We start from the raw sequence: 27958 nt of genomic DNA, 5'->3' as shown, positions 1-27958 counted from the left end.
GGATTTATGGAATTACCGGGATGTATGGAATGCCGGGGCTCTGTGTAAGGACGGGGGATTTATGGAATTACCGGGATCTATGGAATGCCGGGGCTCTGTGTACGGACGGGGCTCCCGGAGCGGCGCTGCGCGGCGCGGTGCAGGGCGCCCTCCGGCCGGCAGGCGGCGCTGCGGGCGGTGGCGGCGCGCTCCCCCGCGGCGGCGGCGCTCTGTGTCGGGCGGCTCCGTGTGCCGGAGCTGTCCAGCACTTCAGCAGGGGCCGCGCCGGGGCCGCGCCGAGGGGCCGCGGCCGGCGGGACCCCCGGCACCCCCGGCACCCACCGGCACCCACCGGCACCCACCGGCACCCCCGGCACCCACCGCGGCCCACAGCCACCCAGCGGGGCCGGGCCCAGCGGGACGGCGGGGCGAGGTGAGGCGCGGCCGGGCCCGGGGCTGCGGGGCCGGGAAGGGAGAGGAGCGGGGCGGGGGGCGGTGGGACCGCGCCGGGGCATGAGGGGGCCGCTGGGAGGTGCAGGGGGTGCGGGAGGATGGAGCCCCCCCACCCATCCGGTGGTGCTGGGGACAGGCGGGTGACGGTCCCCGGTGATGGGGATTTGGGGGTGCGGTGCTCTGCAGGGGGCTGGGAATTGGGGTCTGCAAAGGGACCCCGATGGATGGAAGGGATGGGGAAGGCGTGCGGGGTATTGGGGGTTCTGGGACAGCTGGGGACCCCACTGGGAGTGGTGTGCCAGGGGTGTCCCCTGTGGGGTTTGATGCTCCTGGGGGTGTGGGATGGCGTGAGGAGTCTGGAGATGAGGCGCTTTTTGGGGTACAGGGGGTCCCTCCAGGGACGGGGATGTGCCAGGGGCTCCTTGGTGCTGGGGGAGTGGCTGGGGGGCACCCACATCCCTCTTTTCCGTGCTGGGGGAAGCCAGGATGGGACTGGGACAGTGGGTGACCCCCAGCAGTAGGTTTTTGGCTGGGAAGGACGGGACAGGGATGATCCCTCAGCAGATGCTGGTATAGGTGGTAGACAAGGCTGAGACAAGGTTCCCAAAGCCCCTCTCTCTTTCTGCTGTGTGGACCCCCAGACTGTGCTGGGGAGGGTTTGGCTGATGAGATTTCAAACCCTGCGGGTGTTGCACGAGGGAAGGAGAAGGGGGCAAGGCTTGGCAGCGGGGAGCCACAGCAGCAACTCAAGCACTTGTCTTTTGGGAGTGTTCTGTGCTTCTCCTTCCCAGATCAGCTTTGTCCCCAGGGATGTCCAGGCTGTGCCTTGCAGGGGGCTGGGGGTGATGGGTCAGGCCATGGCTCAGGGGGACTTTCAGAGGACACAGGTTCATTCATTCCCTTCAGAGCAAGATTTCAGACTGGATGTGTCTTGGTTTGCCTGCGCTCCCACTGCTGTGTGGGGGTCACCTGGGAGCTGGCAGCATTTGGGGGTGTCTCAAGTTGATGACAAATGTCAAGGACCTTCTCTGAGGGTGCAGATGCTCACTGGTCTCCTTGCCCTGGCATGTGGATTCTCCTCTGGCAGGAGCACAGGGACACCCCCGCTGGGGGGGGATTTTGGGGACAGTGTGTCCACACACACATCGTCATCGCTCTGTCCCACTCTGCCTCACACAGTGCCACCCTCTGTGTCTCACCTGCTTCCCCCAAATTCCCACCTGCCCCCCTGTCCCAGGACTCATCCTGACAGCACATGCAGGGAATGTTGGGGGCTTTCAGAGCCTCAAATTGGGCCGATTTGTAGGGAACCTTTGGTCCTTGGTCACTGTTGGGAATGGCAAGCAAGGGTTTTGCCAGGCAGAGGGGTGCAGGGGTCTTGGTTGGCTTTGTCTCTGGTGCCAAGAAAATGCTGCTTTTCCTGTGGACAAAGGGTCTTGTGCCCCAGGAGCCAGATCCCATTGTGGGTGGGTGTGTGCAAGCAGGTCCTGGAGGCTGCTGGAAGAGGGAGCAGAGGGTGCTCACCCTGTATCTCTGGGCAGGGGATGCCTGTGGGGTGCAGGTCACCCTGTGGGGTTGATGCTTATGCTGAGGGTCTGCCAGATATGGGGGTCCCCAATCCCCAGAGCCCTTTCTCCTCCTCCTCCTCCTCCTTCCTGTCTCCCAGCTCCCGTTTTCCCCGGCCAGGTGGCCCGTGGCTTATATAATGTGCTCAAACCCCGGAATAGCTCCTCCCGTTACACAACCACCCAGCCAGCCACGGGAGGGGGGTCTAGGGGGGATTCCCAGCTGGATGCTCCCCCTGCACTGGCCGTGACCCCCCTCTGCCTGCAGTGCTCAGCTCCAGGGGTTGTTCACCAGGCTTGTGTCCCCGTTGGGGAAGGTGACCTCATTGTGACAGTCATCCCCCTGCTCCTCCATGTGCTCAATAATTGCTTTTATTTGTAGTAGTGTTGTTACTCCCCTTCCTCAGAGGGCTGATGGGCCTCGAGCTGACTGTACCTCCTCCTGACTCCTTGCCCAGCAAAGCAAATGGCCCCAAAGGTGCAAAACCTGGGGTGGCTGCTCCCCCTTTCCATCCCCATTCCTGGTTTAAGCACCTCCTGTTTGGGGAAGGTCTGACAGGGCATTCCCAAGGGGATGAGGGAAGTGTGGCCAAAGGGATGCAGGGCTGGGGATCCCATAGGAAAACCCATTAGCTGGATGTGCTGCCTCTCCACTCAGCATGGGGGGATTGCTGTTACCTCGTGCATGTGCTGCTCCTTTCCCTCGTCCCTGATTCAGGAATGGGGTCACTGAGTGGGGCTCCCTCCCTGGTATGGGGTGACCCCTTTCCCACCAGCTCTTCTCCAGCCAAAGCTGGGAATGGAGCTCCTCAATGGCCAACAGCCCAAGGGGTTCAGGCTGGGGGGGCTTCATCTGCAGCATTTTGGGGACAGGAGTTAATCCTGGCTCCTCACCCTTCATTGTGCCCTTTTCCCTGGATCGTCTCCAGGGGATCTCTGTGACCCACACCCCTGTGTGATGCTTGTCCAGTGTGGGACCAGTTCCCAATCCTGGCTCCCCCATCCCTACATCCCCAAGCCAGGAAGGAGCCCAGTTGCTTAGCAACTGTTTAGCTTCTCCACCAGCCTCCTCATCTATTTTAAAATATATATGTATTTTTATATATACATATATATATATATATCTGCACAGACGTAGGTATGCACATGCATCTGCAGCTCCTGACCCCCCAGCCAGCATCCATATATTCTTTACTAATTGCTTTTAAGTCTGTGAGGTGTCAAATTCTGTTGAGGCAGCTGTAGGAAAAGATGCCCTGGGCTTGGGGAAATAGGGATGGAAGCACTGGGACGGCTGTCACCAATCCGTTCCCACTGTCCCTTCCCAGGGGCATCATCCCTATGCCTTGGGACTGGAGGGCAGCGCTAACGAGCCCCAGAATGGCTGCACTTTTAAAGCTACATTTGCCTTTTTCCCTCGTTCTTGAAGGTCTGACTCACAGTTTTTGGCACTGGAAGGCAGCTCCGGAGAAGGTCAGCCCAATTAATGGCAGCAGCCCCGGACTTTTCCTCTTTGTAACTCCAGCTGGGTGTTCAGAGGAGGCTGGCTGCCTGGCCGTGGTGTTCTGGCATATTTTGTATCTTGAAAAAAAATATTTTCTCCCAGCTGTCGCCAGAGCACAGATAGGGAGCAGCCTGGGATGGGGCTGTGCCTGCCTGGGGACAGGGTTATGATTTCATTTGCTGGTGGTGTGTCCTGATGAGATCCCAACAGGCGGGAGAACCATGGGGACCACCCCTCTCAGCCCCTCTGGAGCGAGCGGAGCATCCTCACCTCATCTGGGCTGTCTCTGGCGTGTTGGGGCCGAGCTCTGGCACGCTCAGAGCACGAGTGGTCCAGGGAGCCTCCGTGCTGGGCTCGGTGCCCACATCCCGTGCCCGCATCCCGGGCGCTCACGGCCGCCCCGGCTGGTGCAGCTGGATGCGGCGAGAATTAATGGAGCGCCGGCCGGAGGCGGCTTTAATTAGCAGCGAGGCACGGGGAGGGGGCAGCACGCCCGGGGACCGCTGCCGCCTTTCCCTAGCGAGGGAGAGACGCCGGGAGAGCCTCCAGGCACCCGGGAGAGCCTCCAGGCACCCGGGAGAGCCTCCAGGTACCCGGGAGAGCATCCAGGCAGCCGGGAGAGCCTCCAGGCACCGGCGGCTCCGCGCTGCCGTCCCCGCTCCCCCCGGGAAGCCGCTCCAGCCGCAGTACGGCCGCAGGGCCCTGCGGCGGCTGCTCAGCGCCCGGGGCTCAGCGGGGCCCAGGCGGGGAGATCTCAGCATGGCCCGATGGGAAGGGCCAGAGCGTGAAATAACGCTCTTTTCCCCATCATTTTGCTTCTTTCCTTTCGGGCTGGAGTTCTGGACCTGTGAGCTGGACAAAGCCCAGCTGGGACAGCCCCAGGGTTGGGACCATCCTCGGGCCACCCCAGCCCACAGGGAGTGAAGTCCATTCAGACCTTGGCTGGAAGCCAGCAGCCCCAAACCCAGGCAGGATGGCGAGGCTGGGCCTTGCACCCCCTGTCCTGGCTGTGTGACAGGGGCAAAGTGCAGTGTGTCCGTCCTTCTGTCTGTCCTGGCAGTCTCTGAGCTGGTACTGAGGGTGCCCAGGCCCTCCACACCCTGGTTGTGATTCAGCATGGCTGGGGAGGGAGAGAGGGAGAGAAGACCTGGGGATGGGGTGGAGGGTGATGGTGGAGGGTGAGGAGGAGGAGAATGGAAAAGAGGGATGAAGATGGAATATGGGGATGGAGGAGAACGGAGAATAGGGAGGGGTATGGAGAATGGGGATGAGGATGGGCAGGATGATGAGGAAGGGGATGAGGAGGAGGATGGGGTATGAGGATGGAATTTGAGGATGAGATTGAAGATAGGGATGGAGGATGAGGATGGAGTATGGGGCATCTCTGAACACTTCCAAAAGCTCTAATCCAGGTATCAGAAAGCACCTGCAAGCTGAAAAGCTGGATTGACCTCCCCAAGGCCCAAGGTGGCACGTAGGAGGAGGATCAGGATCCCAAAATCCGTGGGTGAATGCCTGGTTAATATGGGAAAAGAGGGATTTGTTCAGGAGTTTCCCCAGCAGCTCCAGCCCGTGGTGCCAGGGGGTTTGGGCCCTCCTGGGTGGCAGTGAGGGAATCTGGGAGGTGGCAATGGATGCCAGCAGTTGTCTCCAGCTACATCCTGCAGCCTTTGGGAGTGTGTGGAGACACAGAGCTCACCCCAGGCGCCTCCTCTCCCTCTGGGCAAGGCAGCCAGGCAGTGGCTGCCAGTGATTGATGTTTTGTGGGTAATTACTGCAGATAATGAAATATTTAACCATCATCTTTATTATCGGGGTAGCTCCGAGCCTGGTGGGAAACCACTGCTGTTTGGCCAGGGCTGTGCTGATGGGTTTGGTGCTGATTTTGGTGCTGGCAGAACCAGGTGGTCCCTGTGTGGAGGCCAATGGATTGAGGTCGTGGTGGTGTCAGCCACTCTGTGTCCCTGAGCTGTCCCTTGGAGTGCAGGGCATCACTGGGACTCTCCTTGTGGGGCAGGGAGGGCACAGACCCAGCTGGGGGACATGGGCCCTGCGCTGATGCCTTGTCCCCATTGTCACCAGCAGTGTAGGGCTGGCTCTGTTTGGCACCCAGGGATTTGCCTGGAGCACCTTTGGAGAGCTGGGGGGAGGGTTGTGGGTGGGTTTTCCCCGTTCCTTTGTTTCCCTGCCCGTGCTGTGGCTGAGGCAGGGGCTGGTGGCAGCTCCCACGGTGAACATTGCTCCAGGCTGAGGGGACACTGGCATGCAGCACCATGTCCACCCCCAGGCCAGCTCCACCTTCCTGGCCCCAGGTGCAAGGGGATTTCTCCAGCTCCCTCCTTTTGATGGGAGCATTTCAGGGAGCATTTCCTGCATGCCTCCCCCACCATGCAGCCTTCTCTCACAGGTACCCATCCAGCTGCCAGTTTGTCTCCATCTACCTGCCCAGCTCCATATCCCACACACTGTCAAGGTTTTTCAGCAATGAATTTATCCACTGCTGGGCTCAGGATAAAATGAATTCCCACTGGGGACAAGCAAGCAGAGGCTGCTGCAGAAAGCATCCTCTCCTTTCCCCTCTCCTCCCCTGTGGGGAAAGGTTTCTATACAGGGAGCTTCCCCCTTTCTCTAGCTTCCTTCCAGGTTTTTGGTTTCATGTCCTGATGGGAAACAGAGGGAGAGGAGCCCCCAAGGTTTTTCTGCAGCATCTCTCTGTTCTCCAGCCTGGAGCCATCCTGGGATATGGAGAGGGCTGGGTTCAGGGTGGGCAGTGAAGGCTGAGCAGGGCTGTGGGGTATCATGGGGTTTGAAATGTGGGTGCTGCAGGCAAGGGGGGACCAGGGGACCCTCGAGGTTCAGGAATGAACATCCAGGAGTGCAGAGCCCTGGCTGGCTCCTGCTGCACCAGTGTCTCTGTGGAAATAAAGGCTGCTGGCTCCTCTCTGCATGGTAGTAATGAGGGGGAAAAAAGAAAAAAAAAGCCTTGTAATTAAGCACTCAGCTGCTGTCCTCCCTGAGCAGGCTCATCAGGAGATAAATGACTGTGTGGGGCAGCCAGAGGCAGCAGGAGAGTCAGGGATGTCCTGGGGGGATGCTGTGGGGTGGGAGACACCTTCTGGCCCCACCATCCCAGGGAGGGCTCCAGGGTATTTTCTCTTCCCAAACAGCAAAGAAACCTCATCAAAACTTCTCATGAGTGATCTGCATTCCCACCCTGGCTCTGTCCCAGCTGGCCTGGTCATGGAAAGCTCTGAACTGCCTGGTATCCTGGTGGAATGGCACATTGGGAATGGCAAACCTTTCCTGGGCTTGAAACAGTGAGGATGAGTCCATGGTCCATCTGCCCTTCCTGCTTCTGCTGGGCTTAGGGATTCCGCCTTCCCTGGGCCAGTGTTTGCCCCATCCTCCATGGGCAGCATGTGCCAGCCTCCATTGGCTGCTTCCTGCTTAGGAGATGACATTCAGGCATCACCCATCCTTCTCCAGCAGGATCCCTGGGATAGAAACACCTCAGAGAAGTGTCTTTCTGGCAAAAGCTGCTTCTCCAAGCCCAAATCCAGCTTGGAGAGTGAGGCAGGATGCTCTGCCTTTGCTCCTGATCATTTCTCTTTGTGCAGGGCCCATGTAAAGGCAAGGTGGTGCCTCTGCAGCCTGGTGGAGCTGGTGGTTAAGGCAGCAGAACTCCAGTGGGAGCATCCCATGCTCAGGAGAGGGCTGGAGTGCTGGGCAGGGGAGGAAAATGGGGACAGCAAGGAATGGGTGCTCAGCCATGCGCCGATGGCCCGAGGGTGCTGAGACAGGGCTGTGTCTGTCTGGTTGATCCAGGAGATTTGGGAGCATCTCCTCCCTCAGGCTCAGGGAGCATCAGCCAGAGCCTCAGCATGGCAGTGCTGCTTGGGAACAGTTGTCCTCTTGCAGGGGTTATTTTTGGAGCCAAGTGAGGACACATTGACTGTGTGGTGAAAAGAGGAGGCAGAGACACGTGAAGGTGAAGGAGCAGGGAGAAGGCAGAGGGGCAGAGGCTGGTGGGGATCCTCATCTCCCCTTGCAACCCACACTGGGCTATGCCAGAGGATGCCAGGCCATGGCCCAACAGCATCAGCAAGTGTTTGCTGCCTGAGCCAGACATCAGGATGTCCCACCACTGCAACCAAACCAGCCAGTGCAGCTGGGAAATGCAAGGGGACATCTGGGGTCTTTGGGTCCCTAGAGGAATGTGAGGATAGATGTCTGTCCCTGCTCCAAACCCCCACTGGCTGACAATGGGGTTCATGGAGTCCATGTCCTGCTGTTGTCTTGGGCCCCTCAGACCCACCCTTGCCAGATTTTTCCAGTACAAGTCTGGAGCAGAGCATCCTCCTCTCTTTCCCAGGAGCCAGCCCTCTTGTCATGATGACATGAGTAGCCCCAGCCTTGCTTTTGAGGGACATCTAGTCACTGTCCCCATCAACCTGCTTGCAAGGTTTTACCCTCAGGTCCTCGCAGGGTCCCCTCACTGTCAGGGGGTGAGAGGGGAAGCAGGGCAGGCGCTGACCCTGACTCTTTCTCTCCCTGCCAGGCAATCATGGCTCTCTACAACAATGGGGCTGACGTTCCTTCGCCCCAGGAGGCCTCCAACGGCTTCCCCCAGCCCGGTGCCTCAGGAACGTGGCACAAGGGTGAGGAGGAGGTGAGGCTGGTGGAGCCCAGCATGGTGAAGAAGGCTCACCGGGAAATCCTGGACCACGAGCGCAAGCGGCGCGTGGAGCTGAAGTGCATGGAGCTGCAGGAGATGATGGAGGAGCAGGGGTGAGTGATGGGGACATTGGGGATGGGATCCTTTTGACCTGCTTGCACTTTGTTCTTCCCCTTTAAAAAATAAATTCATGTGGCAAGTGTTTGGAAATAAATCCTTTTTGGGTGAACCAAGCAGCTTTGGTGGGTTGGACTGTGGTGGGAAAGGCCTAGGAGTTCATCCACCTGCCCTCCTTGGAAGTTTGGGCTCCCAGCTTGTCCTACAGGGAAAGCTGAAGCAGGAAAGAGGAGTGAAGTTGCTCATGGATGTACAAGTCATCAGTGCCACCCATCCTGTTCCCCACATGCCTGGGATGTGAGATCCCAGAGGAAATCTGGGGTTTAGTCATTGGAGAGGCTGGTTTAGAGCTTCAGTTTGCCTTGTTTTCCTTTTCCTCCCCAGTTTTGGGGTGACAGGACCCCCTGTCCCCATCCTGCCAATGCCATGGCCACTGCAAGCTGCTCCCCAGCCTTTGCTCTCCCCTTGGGAAACAAAGGGATAGGGAAAAACCCAAGGGGCTGGGGAACATCCCTTTCTGGGCGGGCAGAAGGGATTGGGGGGCCAGAAAGGAGCGCCCCATCCCTGCTGGGCATGGCTGTGCTGTCTGTGGCAGCAGGCAAACATCCTGATCCCTCTGACAGCTCTCTAAAACCTGATGGATGGAGCAAATTCTTCGGCACACTTGGGTAGATGGGGACTGGTATCAGCTGGGGAGAAGGAAAATGGATTGAGGGAAGGCTTCGCCAAGGCTTTCATTAAGAGTGCAAGCGTGACCCAGAATTAAATTGTCTCACACAGACTGGAATAATGATTGTGCCTAATTTGTCATTATGGAAATAAATAAGGCTGACCTGGCACTTTGGGGAGCCCTGAGCCTCCTGTCAGGTTCCTGAGCCCTAGTAGGGATCTTACTACTGGTAGTAGCATTACTGCAATGGGTAATAGCAGTACTGCAACCAGGATTGTTGTTATTGCTGTAATTGCTTTGCTGTTATTAAGGCTATTAATAACACTGATGATGGTGATACGCTGAAATGATAATATAATTACAGTAATAATCTTGGTCAACCTGCTTAATCCTCTGCCTGCTCTTCCCCTCCACACTGGGGCTTTCCAGGGGGGTTCCATGAGAAGGGATTTGCACCCCTGAGGTTTCTGCCTGGACCAGGGGCAGCCTCCTGGCCATGGCCTTGGGGGAGTAGTTGATGAGGGCAGAGCTCCAGGATGGATGTGAGTGTCAGCAGAGGGGATTCTGCAGGGATTTAAGCACTCCCTTGTTTCCTTAAAGGAGGATGGCTCCTCCTGCCTGTGCTGTAACTCGCTCCAGGCTGCCTGCACAGTTATTCCCTGCCTGCAGGCTGGATTCCTTGTCCAGAAAAGAAGTGTCAGCACATTTTCTTTCTTTCCCAAATCCATTCTATATGTTAAATGCAAAAGCAAACCCCCTCCTACAGGGTTATAAGCAGCACCAGGGGAATGCAGGAGGGAAAGGGCTGGTGGTGCTCCTGCCTCCATCCCTGGAGGTGGTGGGGAGTTCCTCCCCTTGGCCTCCCCCCACAGATTTGCTAATGGCCCAGCCGCAGTGGCCCATCTGTCACCTCCTGTTTGGCCTCATGTCCCCTCTCCAAGAGCACCGGCCGTGTTCTTAATGTGCTGCAGCAAATGCTGATCTTGGGCAGACATCTTCCTGCTGCTGTGGGCTGGCTGGTGTCCATGGGATGGCCGGGGCTGTCAGCTCCATCCTTGTGGGGTGGCCACTCTGCCCATCTGGGTGCACTGCCATCGAGGGAATGAAGCAGAGCAGCATTTAGGGGTCCTACCCGGGTCTTGGGGCTCCCCATGCCCAGGTACAAGGTGAGGGGAAGCAGCCAGGCTGCCTCCATACCCTGTTATGAGCCTTCCTCTGTATGGAGTGTGGCTGGGGAGTTAACGAGAGCCTTTTAGTGCAAATAAGTTTGTTAATATTAATTCCCCTCTCCTTGCTGCTCCCCTTCATGGACACTGCAGGAGGGGTGGGTGGTGCCACGTGCCCTTCTTCACCCAGGGCACCCAGAGCACTGCAAGGGGCATCACTGTCCCCAGCAAGGGCTGTGTGAAGTGCCATCCTGGGGGACTGCAGGGCTAGGCCTGGCTCTGGCATCCAGTTTTCTGGGCTCATGGCAGTGATGCTGGTGGGGTGTGATGGAGAGGGTGGGCCTTGAGCAGCCCCTCTAGAGGCTGTGGCTGAGCACAGGGACACACACAGAGCCTGACCCCTTCGCTCCCAGAGTGGCAATGTGGTGGTGACATGATGTCCCTCTCCCTTCACCCTCTCCCCTGGGATGATGTCAAAAGCATCGTGGGTCTCTCCACTACATCCCTCTGTAGGGATGTTTTTAGTTGAGGAGGATGCCCAGGTGCCCTTGTGCAGCCACGGGATGTGGCACAGGACCACCTGGCCGGGGCTGTCACCTGTCCCTTCGCAGGGACACCTTGGGGACAGCAGGAGTGCCGTGTTTGCAGTGGCTGCTCTCAGATGCCAGGACACAGTGATTAGTGTCTCTCGTTAATAACCCTGCGGCGCCTGAGTCAGCTCAGCGGCAGTGCAGAGCTGGCACAGCTTTCAGGGCACACAACACCAGGGGATGAGCAGGGGGAGCTCATGAAGGGACAGAGATGCTGGGAGGGAACCCCAGAATCACTGGCTGCAGTGGTGGCACTGCCAAGAGGGTTTGGTGGGCACTTTCCCCAAAGCCTGGGGTGGTCACAGGGAATGGCAACTTCATAGTCATCCTTTTCTTTTTTGGTGTCTCTTCTTCTGCCAAGCACTGCTGGGAGAAGCAGGCAAGAGAGAGGAGGACATGGATAGTGGTGGCAGGGGACTGAGCAGAGGTCCTGCTGTGCTCCAGGCCCTGATGACTATCACCATGCCACCTCCCCTTTTGATTGTCCCCTTGGGCCATGTGTCACTTCCAAAGGTGTAGAGTTCCTCAGCAGGTCCATGGGGAGCCCATGCTCCAGCATGGAGCCCTGACCACATCTTTGCCCATCCAGGTACTCCGAAGAGGAGATCCGACAGAAAGTGGGGACATTTCGGCAAATGCTGATGGAGAAGGAGGGTGTGCTCACCAGGGAGGACCAGCACGGGCGCCAAATGTAAGTCAGGCAGCTTCCAGTTGGTCCATCTGTGTGTCTCATCCCAGAGAGGCACATCCCTGATTGCCTCTGAGCACCAGTGGGCAGGTGGGTGGGTGGATGAGGGTGTATCTAGCATGACTGGATAGCTGGATGGACATGGAGAGGGTATCAAGAGATGGAGGGATGGATGGATGGATGGATGGATGGATGGATGGATGGATGGATGGATGGATGGATGGATGGATGGATGGGTGGGTGTTGGCTTTGAGTCAATGCTTGTTTGACTTGATGGTTGGTTGGTTGGTTGGTGGTTGATTTGGTGATTTGATGTCTGGTGGTTGATTTGTTGATTTGATGGTTTGTTGGTTGATTTGCTGGTTTGTTGTTTCATTTGATGGTTGGTCAGTTGCTTGGCTGCTCAGTCAGTTGGAGGCAGGTTTTGCCTCTCTAAGGCAGTGTCCTACCTCTGGAGAGGTTAAAGGTTGTCCTGCACTGGTCGTTTGGAGACCTCTGGGTGCTGTGCAGAGGCCAGCATTGCAATGGTCTTGTCCCAGAGGATGAAACCCAAGTGCAGAAGTTCTCAATGCTTGGCTCACTCCACCAGCCAGGGGCAGGGACCCCATGGAAGAAGCTCCTCCAAGGAGATCCTGTGCTGTTCTTCTGCTTCTAATCACTCCTCACAGTGCCTTGTCCTGGGGGGCTGCATCTGCCCTAGAAGGGGGCTTAGGGCTCAGTTTGGTGTCCAAAGCAGCCCAGCTCCTGCTGGGGACATGCCAGTTGCTGCTCCTGCCCTGCACTGGACTGTTCCCTGCCTCACCAGGGTCCAGCCTGGCTTGATGATGATTTATCAGTGCAATGCTTAATGGCCCAGGCAGCATGGCTGGCCTGGCGTGCACCATCCATCAGCCTGGAAACCAGGTCACTTGGGACAGGAATAGATGCTTCAGGTTCACTGAATATTAATGCTTCATTAGGGTCAGGAAATCAGGGCGAGGGGGGAGGCAGGGAAGCCATGGCAGCAGGGAGAGCCTCCCTCACACCACTCTGCTGGCATGCCAGGCAGGGTGGGACACAGGGACATGGCTGTGCCCTGCCTGGATGGGGGCTCATGGGCTTGGAACAGTGTGAAACATTCAGGATCCTTCTCCTCCAGGCAGGAAAAAACAAGGCATGGGGGAAACCATCCTGCCCGGGTCACTGAGCATCATGCCTGAGGTGTTAACAAGTGGCCTTCGCCTGTGGGGGCAGGAGTCATCTCCAGGGCATCTTCCTGGCAGGCTCGTTAGGGCCAGCACAGTAACGAGCACACGGGGAAGCCAAAGGTGCCTGCAAGTTACCCAGGCAGCCCTGGCTGTCACCTTTACAGGCTTGGTTTTGCAAAATGAAGGGTAATCATTAAAGATTAGCCCCAGGGCTATAAATAATAGTGCTGAGCTGGAAGGAGCAGTCTCACAGCAAAGGATTGCTTGGAGGAGAGCAAAGCCAGAGGCGCTTGAGGAGGCTGGTAGGAGCTGGGTCCAAAGGAGGTGGCTCCTCAAGCAGCAGGGATCTGAGCTCCTGGAGGATATCCTGCATGCCAAAGGTCTCTGCTGCTTGAAGAGGCTGGACAAGGGGGTTAAATAAGCTTTAAATAAAGAGCCTCAGCCCTTGTGGTGGCGGCTGGGAGAGTGCTCAGCAGAACACCTCGTGGGCTGCTCCTGCTCCAGCACCGCTCTGGGCTTTTACCGTGCTGTCCTTGGCTGCCGGGACTGTGAGCCTGAACCAGCTGGTCCTGTTTCAGAGCCAATGCCAGGGCTCAGCATCATCTGCATAACTCTCCAGGGAAAACTGAGACATGGAGCAGAGCTGTGACCACCTGAGTCCCTGGCTTTGCTCTTTGTGCTCTCCCAGCTCCCGTCTCCATGTGCACAGCTCGGTACAGCCTGGTCCCCAAGGAGAAGGGTTTGATGGACAGGCTGGTGGGATTGCAGACAAAGGCAAGTGTGTGCTGGGCAGGGAGGGATAATTGGAACAGCACAAGGCTGGTCTTGAGCTGCTGAGCACAGCTAATGGGTGAGGTGCTGGCAGCAGGCTCTGGCGTGGAGCACTGCCTGCTCACAGAGCAGAGACACACACAGAGAATTAACCCCGCTCCCTTCTCTCTTTGCCTCTTTTCTCCCCCTTCCCACAGTTGGGTGGGTGGTTGAAAGGCTGATTCTACCTTTGGGACATGGCCAAAGCAGGAGTCATGTGGAGAGGACCCAGCCCGCCATGGTGGTGGCACAGAAGGGAGCCCAAGTCCTGCTTGAGCGCTCGTCCGTGGTTAGGGGAGGGTGCCTCGTGCGTAGTTTCGGTCCAAGGCATTTCTAATTAGGTTAAACAGCCCATGGCCTGCCTGTGGTCAGGGATGCCAACACGTGCCTCTGTCAGATCTGCAGTCTGGGACTGGGAGCTTCCCTTTTCTCAGGCAATGGCCAGGCTGCCAAGGGACTGATGCTGTGGGGCTGCACTTCTCCACCAGCATTGCTGACTGCTCACCTCCAGGCTGGGAAGGGCAGAGGAGCCTTCATCAGGTTTCTGAGGGCAAATATCCCTTGGGAAGCAAACACCTGGGCTGCTGTGGTGCTGGGTACCCTCCATGCCTGTCCACATCTCTTAAGTTTCCTTCCAGTGCACCTGGATGTCCTTGTCCCTCCATGGGTGAGATGTCCTAGACCCCCAAGAGCAAACGAGAGGCTCCCTGTGGGTTTTGCTCTTGGGGCTGATGGCAGAGCCAGCCCAGGGAGGTGGGGCATCAGGAAGAGGTTGGGCAGGGACTCCTGAGACTGTCCTAGTCCAGCTGCCAGGCCTCTACCAAGCCCTGCCCACAGCCCCGGTAGTCAATGGCAACCTCATGCCGGTTTCCATGGCAGTGGGAAAAATTAATGCTGATGAAGTCACTCAGGAGAGAGAGAGAGAGACCCTGATGGCTCTAGGCATGATGTCCCCCCACCCCTTCTTCACCTGGCCTAGGAGGGACATTGACCATTACCTGCCTGAAGCTCCAGTGCTGAGCTGGTGGCACTGTGGGGATGCTGGTCTCAAAGCCCAGATCAGCCTGGGCAGTTCCCACCTAAATTTCCACTGCTGGTCTTCTGCCAGCTCCTCTCACCCTTATCCAGCCCTGCAACCCACCTGGGCCGAGCCAGCCTCCTGCTCAGCCCCAGAACTTGAGCAAAGCCAAAAGGGGCCCAAACGAGGCTGAGGCTGGGCCCTGTGGGGAGATGGTGGCCTGAGTGTCACAGTGTCCCTGTGCCAGCCTGGTGGGGATCTCTGCAGGGACTGGAGCCACAGGAATACCCTGAGCAGACCTTCACCCTGGGACTTTGCTGTGTGTGGACATCAAGGGACATGACCAAGGTCCCCTGGAGATGCTGTGGCAGAGGCAATGTCACCCAACCCCTGTAGCTGCACTGGGGCTGCCCCAGCTGCTCTGATGGGAAACAGGGAATGGGGATCCCCAATTAATCCTGCTCTTCCTCCTCTGGCAGTGTGATAGAGAACCACCACGGGGCAGATGGGGAGGAGTACGAGGTGGAGTACCCTGCCTATGGAGAGGGCTGCCTGCTGCAGTGCGACTGCTCGGCCGAGTGCTACCGCGAGGACAGCGGCCACCGCGAGTACAGGTCTGCGTGGCTTTTGGGGACCTGCTGGGCACAGGGTACCCATCCAGGGACACAGAGGCCAGGGGCCTGTCCCTTCTTCTTTTCCCAGCCTTGTCTGCTGTCTCCCACAGGTTGAAAAGACGCTCGAGCAGCTCCACCTCTCCTCCACCCAAGAAGAAAAAGAAGAAGAAATCAGGTCACCGCCGGAGCCGGTGAGTGCCCGCCTGTCCCTGTGCTGTCCCCTCTCTCTGGAGGGCAGCTCACCTCCCAGCTCAGCCCTTTGCCAGGCTCTGGAGGGGCAAGTCACCCCACTTTGGGGGACAGAACATCCCTGAATGTGCACCCTTAAGAGATGCAATGCATCTGCATGTACTGATACTGCAACACACACATGTGTGCACACACCTACTGCATGCACTGCTGGGACCTTGCCTGGTCCATGTGGGGAAGGAGCTCACTGCCACAGGGCACTGCACCAGGCAGGATATGGCTCTGTGAAGGGTCCATCTACCCAAAAGCTCACCACTTAGCACTGCTGTCCCTAATGTCCCTTTCTTCTCTGCCTTTCCCATGGCAGCAAAAAGAGGAAACCCGGCTCAGAGCGCAGGTGAGTGACCACTGGGCTGGGTGGGCTGTGGGGTCCCCTCTGGGCTTGCAAGGCCGCTGGGCACAGACAGGCCTCTGCCACCCACTGTCCCCTCTGAAATCCCCCTGGGAATGGGCCACCTTGTCTCCTGCTGGAGGCAGTAGAGCCCACGAGGTGGCAATGAGACACAGCAGGATTTGGGCATTCCATAACTGAAGGCAGCCAGAGCCCTTCTGCCAAAGGAGGCTGACCTTTCTGTCCCCCAGCCCAAATCCCCCAGGAAATAACTGCCATGTGATGTTCATGCATCCCATGGGATGGTCCAGGGGAAGCAACGTGGCTGGGGGTGGTGGGACCAGGCTCCCCTGGGCCAGGGGGAAGAGGCTGGGGAGTCCCTTGCTCCCTGCTCAAGGGCGCCCACTTTCCCTCTAGCTGTGACAGCTCTTCGCCCATCCGCAAGGAAAAGAAAAAGAAGACTGGAAAGAAACACAGACGTGACAGGTAGGATGGACATGACAGCAGGCTGGGGACAGCAGGGGTGGCTGGGGACAGAGGGGCTGGTTGGGGCTGCTCAGGCCCTTGGGTTGGGGTGGGATTTAGAAGTGGATAGGGGTGGACTCTGATGACTTTTCATGGGGCCATCACCTCTTCACAGCCACTGTCACCTGCCCCATCCAGCAGCCCACCTCGGGGCCACCCCCCTGTCCCCATGCTTGGAAACTGCCCAGCCTTTGCTCCCCCCTGGCCAGATCAGTGTAATCTCCTTCATCTCTGCCTCCTCTTCATCCCTTAGGTCTGAGTCAGGGTCACGAAAAAAGAGAAGACACAGGTAAGAGTGACAGCTACCAGGAGCCGCCTCACTGCCACCAGCTGCCAGCTTCCCCTGCCAGGGACCCTCTGTGTGCTGCCCTCCTGCTGTCCCCTCTCTTCTGCCCATCATGATGAGCCTCCTCACCCCATAGCTGGACACTGCTCTGTGTCCTCTGCCCTTGGGTATGGCACAAGGCCACCCTGGCTGACTGTGGGGCCCCAAAAGTCCCCCAGGGGAGGAGGGGGGATCCCAGGCAGCCATGGCCGGGGCAAACCTTGACTGTTGCCCTGCTCTGCAGATGCCCTCTGCCAACACTGCTATTTTAAGGTGAAAGGAGTGAAAAGCACACAAAGGGTGCCAGAGAGGGCACAGGGCAAAACAACTGGGGGGGTGACAATGGGCTCAAGCCCTGAAGATGCTGAGCAGAGCCAGTCCCCCATTTTTCTCCTGCCTAGTCCCACCAACCTGCACTGACCCACCCCACAGTCCCCCCAGATCCATCTGGGATCCCCACCACGCTTTGAACCTCAATGGAGCCCAGCTCCAGACCAGGAAGGTCCTTCCCCTCACTCCTCCCACAGCTTCGGTGTCTCTGGGGGGCTGGGAAAGCCACCCCCAGGTGCTGCCCCCGCTCCCACGTCTGCAGCTTTCGGCTCTTCCCGCAGGTCTCGAAGCCCCAAGAACAAACGGAAAGAGAAAAACAAAGAGCGCAAGAGGTGAGGGGCGGGCTGGCGGGGGCAGCGGGGCTCTCTGTGTCCCTGCGTGTCCCCCGCGGCCGCTCAGCCTGTCCCTCGGCCCCGGCCGCCCTCTCCGCAGGTCCCGCAGCGAGTCCCCGGCCTGGCGCTCGCACCGCCGCAGCTCCTGCAGCTCCCACAGCGCCTCGCTCTCCTCCGACGACAGCGGCTCCAAATCCCCGGGCAGGTAAGGGACAGCCCGGGACCCCCGTCCCCACCAGCACAGCCACCCCCAGCCTCCGCAATGGGAGCCCGTGGGGGAGAGGGCAGGGACAGAGATGTCCTTGGGATGGACACTCTTATGTAGTAGAGGGCAGGGAGGTGGGAGACAGAGGTGTCCCAGAAGATGGGTGCCCTGGGGGATGGAGGGCAGAGGGCAGGTGGCAGAGGAGTCCCAGGGATGAGGACCCTGGGGGATGGAGGGCAGAAGGTGGGTGACAGAGATGTCCCACATATGGGGACCCTTGGGGATGGAGGGCAGAGGGCAGGTGGCAGGGGAGTCCCAGGGATGAGGACCCCAGGGGATGGAGGGTCAAGGCAGGTGGCAGAGACATCCCTGAGACAGCTATAGAGGGGAGTGGGATGGTGCTGCAGCATCTCTGGAAGGTTTGGGAACATGGTCCGCAGACGGGGTTTCAATTTTTAGCTAAAGACAGCACAAAGCACCGATTCTCATCCCATTTCTGGCTTCGACAAAGCCTGGGCTGCAGCCGGCGGCTCTGCCGGAGCCGGGCCAAGGGCGGGGCCGGGCTCGGGGCCGGGGGTGCCGGCAGCTGACGGTGCTGTTGCCCTCAGGGTGAGCCCCAAGCGCCGGCAGGATGGCCCCAAGGGCAGCAGCGCCCGCTCCAGCCGCAGCCCGTCCTCGCCCTCGCCCCAGCGCTCGGCCTCGCCGCACCAGAACGGGCACAAGGGCAGCGCCCAGAACGGCCGCCACAGCCACGGCGCCCCGCTCCCGGAGCCCTCGGATGTACGTAGGCTTTTCTTGGATCACTCTTCGCTTCCCTCCCCTCCTCCCTCCACAGGACTGCCCCCCTGCTCTCCTCTGCCCTCCTTCCCCACTCGCTCGGCTCCCCGCCCCGCCCAACCGGAGCACACGGGGGAGATGCGGGGTGCAGGTTGCACCCTCCCAGCACTCACCGACCCCGCGCTGGGTGCACGATCTCCCTGGGGGAGCCAGCCCATCGCCCTGAGGCAGGGATCAGGGCAGCCAACAGGTCATCCCTGTCCCAAAGCCACAGGTCGCCCTGCGGATGTCACCCCCGGATGATGGCTTGGCAGGCCAGCATCACCTGCCAGGGTCACCACTGGGCTCAGCACCTCCCTGAGATTGATCCCAGGCAGCCAAGAAATGGCCAAGGCAGGAAAATTCTTGTTTGCCCACCAACCCCAACTCTCCCTAGTGCCAAGGGCCAGCACCAGTGCTCAGGACTCCAACACCCAGTCTGACCAAGTTAGGGTTTGGAGGGGATTTGATGTTGGATGCTCAGATTTTAGGACACTGAGGTCCCCATGGCAGGTGACATCAGAGCTGAGCATCCCCAGCTCTGCCTCAGCATCCCCAGGTGAAAATCTTGGTGAAACCTTGGGGGCTGCTCCCTTGCTGAGTGGGGCAAAGCCCTAACCCAGCGGGCCCAGGGAGCCAGCCACAGTTCAACCAGTGCTGGCATGGTGAGGAGCCTGCTTTGGCTAAGGGGGGCTGAGTGAAAGCCGGACACTCCACTGATGGAGCCCACACAGGTCCCCGTTTGCCCCAGGGATCTTTATTCCCACAGGTGAGGTCCTGGGCTGGCAGCACCAACGCTGACACCCCAACACCTGCAGGGCCAGGGGTACCCCGGCAGACGGGGTGCACACCCACGTCCCCTTCACCCTGCCCAGCCCAGCACCCCCAGCAGCAGCCAGCACCCTGCCCAGCTCTCGGGGCACCTCTCTGCTTTCTTCTTTCCTGTGGTTCCGGCGGGGGCGTGGGGCGGGTCGGGTGCCGAGGCGCCGCCCCGGGGGCCCGGCTGGCCCCGCTCTCCCCCTGCCCACCCCAGCATCGCCCAGGCCGTCGAGCTCCCTTGGCTCCCCGGCACCAGCGGGACTTTTCTCCAACAACTTTCTCTCTCTCTCTCTCTCTCTCTCTCTCTCTCTTTCTTTCTCTCTCTGGTTTCTATTTTTTATTTTTTTTTCTTTTTAATCCCATCTGTGTTTTTCTTTAGCCTCCCATTTGAAAAAAACCCAAACGGTAATATACACTTCCATTTCTTGCTCAGCAGAAGCAGGGACGAGGGGGAGGGAAGGGCAATGAAACGTGCTTTTTTCCCCGCCCCCTTGTTTTAGTTTCCTTTCTCATGATTTATTTTCTTTTCCCTTGTGATGTACAGAAATGCAAACGATATATATTTCTCTTATTTTTATTTCCCCCCACCCCGTCGTCGTCGTGTTGTTCTAGAATTTTTTGCTTTTGTGTGTGTTAATGTGGAGAAGAAAAAAAAAACAACAACAAAACAAAACCAAAAACCCGATGTGTTTTCTAAATATTTACGGCCGCTGAACATTGTATTTCCATTTTCTATATTTTGAACAAGGAATTTAAAAGGGAAGAGAACCCAGCAGCTCTACACCGCAAAGGAGCGAATTGCCCTTTTCCTCCTCAAATTGCTCTCCTCGGCTGGATCCTGCTGCCGTGGCGAGCTTTTCCTGCCCGGCTGCAGGATGAGGCCGCTGGGTGCGGGGCTATCCCGCACCCTGCATCCCGACAGGATGAGTCCCTAGCCCCCTCCCCACCTCCCGCAGACCCCCCCAAAAGCTCCGGGCTCAGCCGTGCCCACCCCAGCACCCCCAGAGCCGCCAGGGGTGTCCCGGGGCGCTGCGCGGCGTTGCCTTCCCTTTTAAATACCCGGTCCTGTCTCCATCCATCCCTGCTGCCTTCCCAGCCTTCCTCCTGGGTCTCTCCTCCTCCTCCTCGCCCACACGCACCCTCCAGCCCTTCTCTTTCTCCGGTTTTCTTTGGGCCAACACCACCCGACATCCCTCGCCGTGTCCCACCTCCATCCATCGCCCTCCCTGCATGTTACCCGGGACTTGGCCATGTTATAGAGTGACTTTTAAAGACTGAACCGCAGCCTGATCGGGTTACAGACACCAGCCAGCCACCCCCACCCGCGGCCCCCCCGCTCGGCGGCCGGCCGCAGCCTCCCAATTAAACAAACAAACAAACAAACAAACAAACAAACATTTTTAAAAAAGAGAATAAAAAATTAGAAGCTAAAGAGACCAATTTTAAAAATAATTTTAAAAATTCTAAGCAAAGCAAACGGGATTAGCCGAGGGGTCTGGATCGCCGTACTAAAGAGTCCTTGTCTTTTTCCCATTCTGCCCTCCAAATGTGGAGATTATTGTTTTCTTTTTTTATTATTGCATTCCTGTCACTGCCAATTCCAAAGGTAGGTATTTTGTCCACCTCTGCACGTTCACTTCTGCAGATGAGCCTGTTGAAAAGCACCGTAGCTTGATTTAATGTTATTTTCTCTTTCTTTCTGACTTTCTTTCTCTTTCTTTCTCACTCCCCTTCTCTGTCTCTCATTTTGTCTCTTTTTGGTGGCTATATATAATTATTTTTTTTTATTCGTATGGTTTTCCCCAGTTAGCTGCAAAGCCATGCTCTTCTCTTTCGTTCTTTTTTTTATATATATATTTTTTTTGCCCTGTCCACGTAATATTTTTTTCTTTCTTCCCCCCTTTTCTCTTCCCCGTCTCCTCGTGCTGTCGGTAGAATGCATTTCTGTGTCTTTCAGCCCTCTGAATTTGTGTTCCTTTCCATTCAGGGGCCGAGCACGGCTGTTCCCTTTCAATCTCCCATTAAATGAAGGTGAAGATATTTAGGGAGAAATAGGGGCAGTGGCCACGGGTAGAAGTGGGCACAGGGGGTTTTGGGTGGATGGATGGGGCAGGAAATGAGAAATCTGGGGAGATGTGTGGGTTTAGCCCCTCTTCAGGGGGAAAAACCCAGCTCAGGGAAAATACTGAGGGAGGCTGCAGTAGGGAAAGGTTTAATTCTTCCTGCGTGGAGAGAGGCAGGTCCAGGACATCCCAGTCTGTGAGGGGCAGGTGACAGCATCCCTGCCCTGGCTGTTCCATCCCCACAGGTGCCCAGTGTGTGTTTTCCCTCTTAGACTGAGGGAAATTCCCTCTTTGGCAATTTGGGTTTATTGGAGATGCTTTTACCTTTGCTGCCTTTCTGCACGCCAGGGCAGGAGACTCCAGGGTTTGGGTGGGAGCCCTGCATCCCACAGCCTGAGCCCATGGCCTGGCCAGCCAGTGCCAAAATGCCACCCTGGTAGAGAGGAACCCCCTCTCTTTATCTCTTCATCGTCCTCTTCTTCTTCTTCATCATCTTCTCTGCTTTAATGTTCCTCTCCTGGGATGTGGGGCTGGGCATGGGCTCCCCTGATCCCCCTCTCTGGGGCTGCTGATCTCCCTGGAGCAGATCCTTGCAGGGCTGATGGTCACTGCCAGCCTCCCCCTCGCTGCAGCCATTGCAACAGCAACTGGTTTCTAATAAAAACCCCCAGATCCCCCCCATTTTGGCTGCAGCTTGCTGCTCTGTGGCTGGAGGGATTGGCTTTTCCATGGGGACAAGGAGGTGGTGGGATGTGAAGTCTGGGATGCTCAGGAGCACGGAAGCTTCGTGTCCCTTTTGCAGCATCTTTGTAGTGGTCCCCAGAATCCCAGCCCTTCACCCTGCCCCCTTCTTTTTGGGGGGAGAAAAGTGGCATTGAGAACACATGGGGATGGGTGGAGAGAACCTCAGCCTCAAGGATTCACTGACCATTCACTGGTGTATTTGGGGCAAGGGGATGGTGAGGAACTGGGGTCACCAGCCCTGGGTGTGGTGGCACAATCCTGGCACCACCCCAATGTCCCTGAACCCCCTCGGCTGGACTCAGCCATGCCCTGTGCAGGATTCACCCTCCCAGGGATTCTCAGGGACCTGGCACTGCTCTGTGGCTGGGGGGAAGGAGACCCCAAAGGCCCCTGAGCTGGGGTTTGCCAGCTTGGGCAGGACTGGTGTTACAGGAGCTGTTTCCACCCATCTTTTTGGTCTCATGGTGTTTGCAAAGATGGGGGAAACACCCAGGCAGCGTTTGTGGCTCAGAGGAGCTGAGATATTTGGGAGCCTCAGGGCTGGGCAAAATCCCTTGAGGTCTCAGTGCTCAGGGCTTGGCCACGGTGGTGGCCCAAGGTTTCCCCTCCCTGTAGGAGAAGTGAGTTGGTTTGTTTTATTTCTCCTCTCTCTGGCTCTGTCTCTGTCTCTCCTCCTTCTCTCGCTCTTTCTTTCTCTCTTGCATTTTTGTGAATCTAATGATGCACTTATATTGCCCCGCTTTTCCCTTCTCTTCATACCTTACCTACTAAAGGAGGAAATGCCACTTTTTTGGTAAGTGGATGTTAACCAAGAGGGACTTAAAAAAAAAAAGCATATAATGGAAAAAAATAAAAAAAAAAAGGAAGCAGAAAGCAAAGTCTGTGTTGAGTGCTGATGAGGACTTAGCAGTTCCCTGCAGAGTCACAGCTAACAGCTCAATGCGTGTCCCAGGAAGAGCTCAGAGACATTCGTTTATCTCAGTAACGAGGACATTTGTGAAGTTCTGCTTTGTTTTTTATTTATTTATTTTTATTATTTTTTTTTAAATTGATTTGATTTGGATGGTTTTTCTTCTTTCTTTTTTGTTGGTTTCTTTTATGCCTTCTCGTCCCCCCGGCCCCCTCCCCTGCCTTGCCCTCCATTGTCGCTCTGTGCCGTTTTTTCCTCGTTTCTGGATTTGTTTTAAGCCGAAAGCCGTACTATTGATAAAATCTACACGTATCAGAACATATATCTCTATATATGTGCATGCCTCTGTGTGAGCAGACCCCATCACCTCCAGCCCTCTTTGGTTCGACCCTTTCCCCTCGGCTCAGTCTGATTTACTCTCCCCCACTGCCCCACCTTCCCTCCTCTCATATTTTCTTTTTTTTCTTTTTTTTTTTTTAATTTTCCCCCCATTTTCCTTCCTTCGTTTGGGTTTTATCCCCCTTTTCCCTTCCCCTTTCTTGGTCGGGGCGGGCGGGCACCAGGGTTTGCTTTATCCCCTCTCCAGGTGTTTTTTGGGGTGGAGGGGGGGGGTGTTTGTTTCTTTCCCTTCAAGCTTTCCCTCCCCGACGACTTGGGGCTTTCTTGGATTTATTTCTTTTCCTCCCATCCCACCCCTTCCTTTGGGTTTTTATTACGATTTAAGTTGAGTTCTATTTTTTTGGCGTTTTGCATGCGGAGGTTTGCATGACCCACGTTGTTGAGGGCGAGAGGAAGGTGCAGAGTAGCGTCTGTGTAGCCTGCCTTATGCGATGTGCATTGACGTTGTGATCTGCGCCCCCGGCCCGGCGCCCCCCCGTTAAAATCCCCTTTCTCCTTCTTTCTTCTCTCCTTCCCCCCTTCCTCCTCTCCCTCCTTCTTTCTCTCTCTCCCCCCTTTGCCAGAGGCCGGCCTCGGCGTCCCCCTCTCCGCGGGCTCACGGCAGGACGGAGCCGCCGTCCCCCCGCACCCGGGGCGGCCGACACGGCGCCCGCAGCCCCCGGTCGCCCACGCCGGAGCGGGCCAAGCACGGCCACCGGCATCGCTCCCGCAGTGCCTCGCCGCCGTCCCGACACCGCGGCCAGAGCAAGGGGCGGCCCCCGGGCCCCCGGGAGCCGCCGCCGCCGCCGCTCAGCCCCGCCGGCTCCAGCAGCGACTCGGAGGGCTCGGCCGGCTCCCACCCCTACCACCCGCCCGCCGGCCCCGACAGGAACCACGGCGCGCACGGCAAGAAGTAAGGGAGTGCCCGGGATGGGCTCCTGTCATCCCTGCCGGGATACGAGAGCTGGGCTCGGATGTTTGGGGTGCGGCTCCCTGCAATCCCTTAAATCCATCCGGGCAAAGCCCTGGGGAGCGGGGCTGGGTAGGGATGCTCAAGGGATGGGAGTGGGAATAGGGATGGGAAAGGGACAGGAATGGGGATGGCAATGAGGACGAGTTGGAGATGGGAATGGGGATGGGGACAGACTCGGGGATGGTGATAGGGGATAGGGATGGGGACAGGGAAGAGCCACAGTGGGTCAATGGTAGCACTGTGGGAAGGATCATCCCTGCGAGGCATTATCCCACTGCGAAGGGCAGTGCCTGGATGGCAGCAGGGGATTACAGCATCCCACAGGATGCGGGATGCCAAGCAAATGGAAACCCTGTGCTTTACAGTCAGGGATGTAGCCCAGTCAAAAACTGGTGTCATGAAGTGTTCCTTATGTGAACCTGGGGTCCCTGGCTGGGGTGGGGACACCCTGCCAGCCAGGACAGGTGCGAGGCGGTGCTGGCATCTGCCGTCACAGGGTGAAGGAGCGGCACCACCGGGGCCGGCCCAACAGCAGCTCGGAGTCGTCAGCCAAGCACTCCCGGCACGCCTCGGAGCGGAGGAAGAGCCCGTCCCCCAGCCCGGGCCAGCGCAGCAGCTCCTGGAGCTCCAGTGGTTCCCTCTCCAAGTCCCGCTCCCGCTCCCGGGAGAAGAGAGCAGCACGCAGCCGCTCCCGCTCGCCCTCGCCGAAAAAGCCAGCCAGCAGGTCAGGCCCGAGGGGACAGGGGCACGGGGACACCGCGGGTGCCAGGGGGCTCAGAGGGCGTCGCGGCTCAGGGCGGTCCCGGCTGCCCTGGCACTCGGGGAGGGGACGTGTCATTGCTGGTCACACTGGAAACGCCAGCCCCAGGTGGGAGTGACATCCGGGCAGTGACTGCTGTTACACGGTGTCCCTGCGTCCCACACGGGACCCCAGCCCATTGCCTGACCCTTCTCCTCCTCCTCCCCGGGCTGTAGAGAGAAGGACAACGAGCCCCGAGCACGTCACGGTGACCCCGATCCTGCCCGCCCCCGGCGCCGCTCCAGGAGCTACTCCCCCATCAGGAAGAGGAGACGCGACTCCCCCAGCTTCATGGAGCCCAGGAGGATCACCAGGTGTGTCCTGGCACGGGGCAAAAGGCTCTGCCACTGCCACAGCCACTGACTCTGACACTGCCACTGACCGTGACACTGCCACTGCCACTGCCACAGGGCTGGGCTCTGATGCCAGCTGACCCCAAAGGGTGCCTGGGTGGGCAGATGGATGGATGGATGATGGATGGATGGATGGATGGATGGATGGATGGATGGATGGATGGATGGATGGATGGATGGATGGATGGATTGATGGATGGGGGGATGGATGGATGGATGGATGGATGGATGGATGGATGGATGGATGGATGGATGGATGGATGGATGGATGGATGGATGGATGGATGATGGATGGATTGATGGATGGGGGGATGGATGGATGGATGGATGGATGGATGGATGGATGGATGGATGATGGATGGATGGATGGATGGATGGATGGATGGATGGATGGATGGATGGATGCACATACAGATAGATGGACTGACAGACGGACGGACAGACGAATGGATGGACACACAGATGGATGGACATACAGATGGATGGATGGATGGATGGATGGATGGATGGATGGATGGATGGACACACAAATGGACAGCAGCAGCTCTGTGGATGCACAGATAGCTCTGAGGATGGCTGGGTGAATCAGCTGGCCCAGACAGATGGGTAACCAGACTGCCTCCAATGCTGTGACCTTCTGATCTCTTCCTATTTCAAGGCATGAAAACAGGAATTAATTTTAATCCGCTGCGCATATTCCAGCAGTGCTCACGTCTGCAATCACGTCTCTCCTGCCCTCCAAAAGCTGGTTTCTCCTCCTTGGGATCCTATTGCCTCAGGATCCTGAGCTGTAAGACAGGCAATATTTCGTGCCAGACAAAACACTGTGTGCATATGTAGCACCTCGTTAAGATGCAGCACTGGCGGCGGGGCTGTGCCCAGCCCAGATTACCTCCTTCCTGACCTATTTGTCTCTCCCACTATCAGCTGGGTGATCAGGGGGGGCTGGATTTTCAGAAATCTGCCTCCCTGTGGGAGGGATTTTGTTTTGCCTGGGCAGGACTGGAGTTGTCAGGAGGGAGGACAGGAGAAAGGACAGGAGGAGCACTGCAGAGCCCATGTGTTAGAGCTCCCCACAGTTCTCCCTGATGGATGCCCTGGAAAGAGAATGGTCTGGGAAAGCTGCTCCCAGCCCAACCCAGGTGCCATTGTCTGGTTTCCATCCCTCCTGCTCCATCCAGGTTTTCCCAGGATGTCCCCAGAGAGCTGGCAGGGCTCGGCTGGAGAACGCAGCCCATGGTCCCTGTGGGGATTGTTCACCTCATCCCATCACCATCCTTGGGGGGCTGGGGGTGGCAGACCCTGCTCTGCTCGGGGTTCAGGAGGAGCAGAGCCATTTCTGTGAGGTGTAGAGGATGCTGCAGGGAGGGGGCAGCCAGGGAAACACCCCCAGCCCCCCTTGCCTGCCCCAGAGCCCAGCCAGAAGCCCCAGTTCCTGTCCCCAGCTCCCATCAAACCCTCCACCATGTGGTCCTACCTCAGTGATGCCAACTTCTCCTTTTCCATTTCATCCCAAGGTCCCTCCCGGAGAGCATCGCCGCCAGCCTGGCTCCCAGGGTAACCTTCCCCCTTCCTCCTCCTCCTCCTCTTCCTCTTCCTCCTCCTCTTCCTCCTGGACCCCTCTGTGTCTCCTCACACCCCCAGCACCCAGCCACTCTCTGGTCCCACTAACACCAGGCTGGGAGAAGGGACAAGGGGCCGACTCCCGATGTCGCTGCCCCCTGTGTCCCCCCACCCCACTGTCCCCGTGCCTCCCGTGTCCCTCCTCATCCTCAGGCGCCGGCGGGCTGCAGCTCGCCTCCCGCTAATCCCAAACGTCTCTTTTTCAGCAGCTTTCAATCTTTGGTGTCTGGGAAACACAAAAGCCACATTAACCTGCTCACTTTCTGCCCTCGACGCTGCCTAATCCAGGACTAACACCCCGGGGGAGGGGGCAGGGGAGGAGGAGAGGGATGGAGGGATGGATGGATGGACGGACGGACGGATGGATGGATGGATGGAAGGGGAGGTGATGCCGGGTGGCCGCATACTGACGCGCGGCCTCTGGGATGCTTGGCTGCCCTGGCTCAATGCTTGGCCGTGCCGGGGCTCCAGCGCCGAACCCCCTTCCTGGAGCGGCCGCGGGGGGGGGCCTGACTCAGTTTCCCTTTTCCATTTGCAGCGCCCGCAAGCGTCCCATCCCCTACTACCGGCCCAGCCCCTCGTCCTCCAGCTCGCTGAGCACCTACTCGTACAGCCGGAGCCGCAGCCGCAGCTACGACAGCTACAGCTCCAGCCGCAGCCGCAGCCGGACTCGCAGCCCCCCCAGCCGCTCCCGCAGCCCCAGCCGCAGCCCCAGCTACAACAGCCGCAGCAGCTCGGAGAGCGCCGGCTTCTGAGCCCCCCCGGCAGCCCCCGACAGCCCAGCTCTGCCCCCTCCGTGCCGCCTGCGCCCCCAGGAGGGACGGGACCAGCGGGGAGGTGCAAAGGAGCCCCGGGGGATGCTGAGGATGGACCTGGCAGCGGGGGAGAGCACGGACGGGAACTCAGATGGGAACGCCCTGGGAGGGGGTGGGTCCCCCCGCTCCGGGGCGTTTTGGGGTCGGGATGGGGAAGGGGAGGATCTCGGATCTCTTCTTATTTCTGCGAGTGCCGGGGAGGGGCGGGGTGGGGTGGGCGAGCACAGAGCGAGGGAACAAATGCTCTGCAGAGACCTTGGGGCCAGAGGGTGGGGGTGGCTGGGGACACCCCTGGGGTCCCCCTGTGCTTTTTTTGGGTTTGTTTGACTGTT

The 27958-nt window shown here is 58.2% G+C and overlaps 1 protein-coding gene across 1 annotated transcript; it reads left to right on the top strand.

Moving 5' to 3' along the window:
• The first annotated feature begins 324 nt into the window (after positions 1-324).
• Positions 325-27762, top strand: SRRM3 (serine/arginine repetitive matrix 3). The gene is made up of 15 exons (XM_066563596.1): positions 325-412; positions 8060-8289; positions 11309-11410; positions 14902-15036; positions 15147-15227; positions 15593-15622; positions 16034-16102; positions 16395-16430; positions 17078-17128; positions 17229-17333; positions 17942-18113; positions 23648-23976; positions 24533-24760; positions 25012-25149; positions 27350-27762. The coding sequence occupies exons 2-15, from the start codon at positions 8066-8068 to the stop codon at positions 27564-27566; spliced, it is 1917 nt and encodes a 638-aa protein (XP_066419693.1). The 5' UTR covers positions 325-412; positions 8060-8065; the 3' UTR covers positions 27567-27762.
• Positions 27763-27958: the final 196 nt, after the last annotated feature.

This window comes from Molothrus aeneus, chromosome 20 (genome assembly GCF_037042795.1).
Source record: "Molothrus aeneus isolate 106 chromosome 20, BPBGC_Maene_1.0, whole genome shotgun sequence".
Classification (NCBI taxonomy): Eukaryota; Metazoa; Chordata; class Aves; order Passeriformes; family Icteridae; genus Molothrus; species Molothrus aeneus.
This window is presented reverse-complemented; position numbering and strand designations above follow the sequence as displayed.